This window comes from Haplochromis burtoni, unplaced genomic scaffold (genome assembly GCF_018398535.1).
Source record: "Haplochromis burtoni strain Fernald_Lab_line unplaced genomic scaffold, NCSU_Asbu1 Contig_808, whole genome shotgun sequence".
Taxonomy (NCBI): Eukaryota; Metazoa; Chordata; class Actinopteri; order Cichliformes; family Cichlidae; genus Haplochromis; species Haplochromis burtoni.
Genome location: NW_024583169.1, coordinates 82172 through 88019, shown reverse-complemented (window position 1 = coordinate 88019; position 5848 = coordinate 82172). Strand labels below are relative to the sequence as shown.

The 5848-nt window shown below is 51.2% G+C and overlaps 1 protein-coding gene across 1 annotated transcript in view; it reads left to right on the top strand.

The window, feature by feature from the left end:
- The window catches only part of LOC102305685 (A disintegrin and metalloproteinase with thrombospondin motifs 2), a gene marked incomplete in the record, with an annotated part of 34483 nt that overhangs the window by 17343 nt on the left and 11292 nt on the right, over window positions 1-5848 (top strand). Inside the window, 5 exon segments of the mRNA XM_042215730.1 lie at window positions 200-283; window positions 552-705; window positions 903-1008; window positions 3856-3999; window positions 4106-4238. Of these exon segments, the coding sequence (XP_042071664.1) occupies window positions 200-283; window positions 552-705; window positions 903-1008; window positions 3856-3999; window positions 4106-4238 (621 nt within the window).

Sequence of the window (5848 nt, the reverse complement as noted above, 5' to 3'; positions counted from 1 at the left end):
GATTACACAACAGCAGTGCATAAAGGCTGAGTTTACTTGAATGTAAAGTCACGCTTGGATTCAGGAGGGGCTCTGATTCATGCCGATGGTGAACCATGCTTCTCTGCTCTCTCACCAGTTTAAATGGTGACTGTACCATAAATCAGGAAAGCCTCCACCACAGTAAGGATTCCTTTAAAGCTATGTTTGTCTGCTCCAGGTTAATGAAATCTATCGAGACCACTCACTGGGTGCCAACATCAACGTTGTCCTGGTCAGAATCGCCCTGCTGTCACCAACCAAGGTACCAAACTCTGAGTCCTACTCCTTAACCCACTGGGTCAGAGCCCTTTGTATGAAGGGTTCCAGTTGTTCAGGAAAAACGTGTTTTAAGATGTCTTCAGGGCAGAAATCATAAATAAGTGCTACTTTGTGGGTCTTTTAAATTCAGGCCTGAGGCAGTCTGAGCAGCTGAATCAGTTCAGTGTTCTTCCCTCAGGCTTTGAGAGGTTATCTGTCTGTTAGGAGGTGCATGTGTGGGAATAATAACAAGCACCGTCCTGTTTCATCAGTCCCAGGAGCTGATTTCTGTGGGGAATCCTCAGAAGAGTTTGGAGAACGTATGTGGATGGTCGTATCTCCAGCACAGAGAGCAGAGTCTCGCTGAGCAGCACGACCACACCATCTACCTGACCAGGCAGGAGTTCGGCCCCACCGGCATGCAGGGTAATACCCCACTACCACTGATACTGCTAGAAGTACTTCTACCACAATGTCCGTGTAGGTGCTCAGTTATCCAGGCCACTGAAGTCTGAAGCAGGATACTACAAAAACCGACCACACTGATTGCCAGGTGTAGAATTAACAATGGTACCAGATGGCAAATGACCCTTGACCTCTGACCCTGTCATGTGTGTCTGCAGGTTACGCTCCAGTTACGGGCATATGCCAGCTGCATCGAAGCTGTGTTCTCGTCTTGGAGGACGGATTTTCTTCGGCCTTTGTAGCTGCACACGAAACAGGACATCTGTGAGACACACAAACATTAAGGATAAACATGACGCACAAAGGTGACACACGACCATGACACACAAAGGTGACGCACGAACGTGACGCACAAACGTGACACACGACCATGACGCACAAACGTGAAGCACGAACGTGACGCACGACCATGACACACAAACGTGACGCACGAACGTGACGCACGAACGTGACGCACGAACGTGACGCACGAACGTGACGCACGAACGTGACGCACGAACGTGACGCACGAACGTGACGCACGAACGTGACGCACGAACGTGACGCACGAACGTGACGCACGAACCGTGACACACAAACGTGACGCACGAACGTGACGCACGACCATGACACAAACGTGACGCACGAACGTGACGCACGACCATGACACGCAAACGTGACGCACGAACGTGACGCACGACCATGACACATAAACGTGACGCACGAACGTGACGCACAAACGTGACGCACGAACGTGACGCACGACCATGACACATAAACGTGACGCACGAACGTGACGCACGACCGTGACACACAAACGTGACGCACGAACGTGACGCACGACCATGACACATAAACGTGACGCACGAACGTGACGCACGACCATGACAAACGTGACGCACGAACGTGACGCACGACCATGACACATAAACGTGACGCACGAACGTGACACATAAACGTGACGCACGAACGTGAAGCTCGACCATCAACGTGACGCACGAACGTGACACAAAACGTGACGCACGACGTGACACATAAACGTGACGCACGAACGTGACACATAAACGTGACGCACGAACGTGAAGCTCGACCATGACACATAAACGTGACTCACGAACGTGACACATAAACGTGACGCACGAACGTGACGCACGACCATGACACATAAACGTGACGCACGAACGTGACGCACGACCATGACACGCAAACGTGACGCACGAACGTGACGCACGAACGTGACGCACGAACGTGACGCACGAACGTGACGCACGAACGTGACGCACGAACGTGACGCACGACCATGACACATAAACGTGACGCACGAACGTGACGCACGAACGTGACGCACGACCATGACACATAAACGTGACGCACGAACGTGACGCACGAACGTGACGCACGAACGTGATGCACGACCATGACGCATAAACGTGACGCACGAACGTGACGCACGAACGTGACGCACGACCATGACACACAAACGTGACGCACGAACCTGACGCAAAACGTGACGCGAACGTGACACACGACCATGACACGAACGTGACGCACGAACGTGACGCACGAACGTGACGCACGAACGTGACGCACGAACGTGATGCACAACCATGACGCATAAACGTGACGCATGAACGTGACGCACGAACGTGACGCACGACCATGACACAAAACGTGACGCACAAACGTGACGCACGAACGTGACACACGACCATGACACGAAACGTGACGCACGAACCCATGACGCATAAACGTGACGCACGAACGTGACGCACGAACGTGACGCACGAACGTGACGCACGAACGTGACGCACGAACGTGATGCACGACCATGACACATAAACGTGACGCATGAACGTGACGCACGACCATGACACTAACGTGACGCACGACCATGACGCATAAACGTGACGCATGAACGTGACGCATAAACGTGATGCACGAACGTGACGCACGAACGTGACGCACGAACGTGATGCACGACCATGACACATAAACGTGACGCACGAACGTGACGCACGAACGTGACGCACGACCATGACACACAAACGTGACGCACGACCATGACGCATAAACGTGACGCACGAACGTGACGCACGACCATGACACGCAAACGTGACGCACGAACGTGACGCACGAACGTGACGCACGAACGTGACGCACGAACGTGCACGACCATGACACATAAACGTGATGCACGAACGTGACGCACGAACGTGACGCACGACCATGACACACAAACGTGACACACGAACGTGACGCACGAACGTGACGCACGACCATGACACGCAAACGTGACGCACGACATGACGAAACGTGACGCACGAACGTGACGCATAAACGTGACGCACGAACCGTGACGCACGAACGTGACGCACGAACGTGACGCACGAACGTGACGCACGACCATGAACATAAACGTGACGCACGAACGTGACGCACGAACGTGACGCACGAACGTGACGCACGAACGTGACGCACGAACGTGACGCACGAACGTGACGCACGAACGTGACGCACGAACGTGACGCACGACCATACATAAACGTGACGCACGAACGTGACGCACGAACGTGACGCACGAACGTGACGCACGAACGTGACGCACGAACGTGACGCACGAACGTGACGCACGAACGTGACGCACGAACGTGACGCACGAACGTGACGCACGAACGTGACGCACGAACGTGACGCACGAACGTGACGCACGAACGTGACGCACGAACGTGACGCACGAACGTGACACATGACATGCACGAACATGCACAACGTGACGCACGAATGGCAAACATGCACGAACGTGACGCACGAACATGCACGAACGTGAAGCACGAACGTGACACACGAACATGGACGAACGTGACGCACGAACGTGACACACGAACATGGACGAACGTGACGCACAAACATGACGCACGGACATGACACAAACATGACACACGAACGTGACACATGTTCTCATTTCTGGAAACCAGAGACAGTTTCCGTGTTCACTGTGTTGTGTTTTCAGAAACACACGCAGTGCTCAGGCGTCTGTGTGGAGAGACGCCTTTGTGCAACATTCAGTAGTTACTGACTGCAGTGAGCGTCCTGCTGTTTGTCTTCAGTCTCTGTCTCTCTCCGTCCATGCAGATTGGGTATGCAACACGACGGCGAGGCGAATGACTGCGGTGACGACGTGCCTTTGGGCAGCATCATGTCTCCGCAGGTTCAGGCCACCTTCCACCGTTACCACTGGTCGAGGTGCAGCTGGAGGGAGCTGCACAAGTACCTGCAGTGAGTACTGTGAATAATACTACAACATCTACTAAGTGTTGCATGTACAAAGCAGAAATACTAAAGTCTTAACCTGATGCACTGAGCTCGGTTTGTGTGCCTGCAGCACGTACGACTGTCTGCGTGACGACCCGTTCAACCACAACTGGCCGGCTCAGCCTCAGCTGCCGGGCTTCCAGTACTCCATGGACCAACAGTGCCGCTTCGACTTTGGACCAGGATACAGTCTCTGTACCGCAGTACGTCCATCTGTCTGTACTAAATATTTGCATTAACTTTATAAAATTATGTGAAAACATTTCAGAGAAAAGAGAGAAACAATATAAAACTCACATAAACACCAGGTACAGGAAAATACTTAATCTTTCCAATAACTTTCATTTAGGTTTTTAACTTGATTGAACAGTGTGACAGTCAGGTCCAGCACTAAAAACGTCTCCCTGATATTGTGCAGGTCTCTTTAAATCAGGTCTGAGCCGTGGCTGTGGGGGTTTTGGGGGATTTGGGTCGTGAGGAACGGACTTGTTCTGATACAGTGCTCAATCCGGCTGGGATCTGCACTCTTTCACGTTTTCCACATGTTGTGGGACATGTTCTACCTCGGTCCCATCTGAGAACCAGCCCACGCTTCAGCAGGTTTCATAAGCGACTGTTTTTATTTTTTACCATGAGCATCAGCGTGGTGGAAGGCGGGGTTTGTACTGGAGCTGATGCTGGGTCCCACTGTTCTGCTGGCCGAGGCTGCTGCCATCAGCAGTTACTGTTGGGTTTGCAGCAGTGTTTAGCTGGGTGGTACTTACAGATGAAAGCCAGGACCCAAAGTTTCCAGCTGAACATTAGACCTCAGGAGATGACTGATGGCTGTTGTTGCACTGACACGATGTCTCCTTATCAGAAAGTTGTTTTTTAAGCAGAAAAAATAAAGTTGTCAGTGTAAGTGCAGAGAAAACAGTTTAACAGTCGTTAATGAAAGAGTTTGCTCCCCACGAGCCAAAAGAGAAACTGAAGCCGGCTTTGATGAAGTGATGTAAACATTTGTGTTCTGTGAGGAAAACAAACTGGAGCAGCCAGAGGAAACAGGGGCTGGAGGCTGGTGGAAAATCTGTTTTAAATCCTGAGAGGAAATGTGATCCAGCAGGAAAACAATCAGAGCTGAACTGAAGGAAGCTGCTTCACTGCAGCGTCCTGATGGAAACTTCGAGTCTTCAGCTCAGCTGATCCGTCTGACGGCTTCTTTTAAACACTCTCCAGAGCGGTTTCCACGGTAACGTCACCTCCTAGCTAACATCCTCAGCAGATGTTGCTGCTGGCCTCAGCTCACATCTGGACATCTCATAGAAAACTTTACAGTCCTGCTTCATTGAAGGCTTCCCCGAGCTGATGTTTACCTGCTGGTTGTTTCTTCACGCCGCCGTGTTCGCCACGTTTCCTGTTCTGAGAAATCTTAGCAGGGTGCCAACACGAGGTTTTATCTTTCCCTCGTCATCACGCGCTGCCTGAGAATGTGTCAGTTTCCTCTCTTTATCACGGTAATAACCTCCACACATGAGATGTCTGGTTCTGTGGTGCTTGTGGGGCTTTGGGTGCAGGCGATAAACAGGAAGTACCCCAGACAAACCGCCATTGTCTGACCACAAGTTTACTTTATTCACTTTTAAATTCAAAATCAAATTCAAATTTTATTTGTCACGTACACAGTCATACACAGTACGATATGCAGTGAAATGCTTATCGTGCTTTCATCTTTTTTTAAACTTTCTGCTTTCATAAACAGTGTCTGTTGATGAGAACAGGAAGTCTCTGAGATACTGGCGCTCATCCTCAGAGTAGCTGATAGCCAATGGATTCC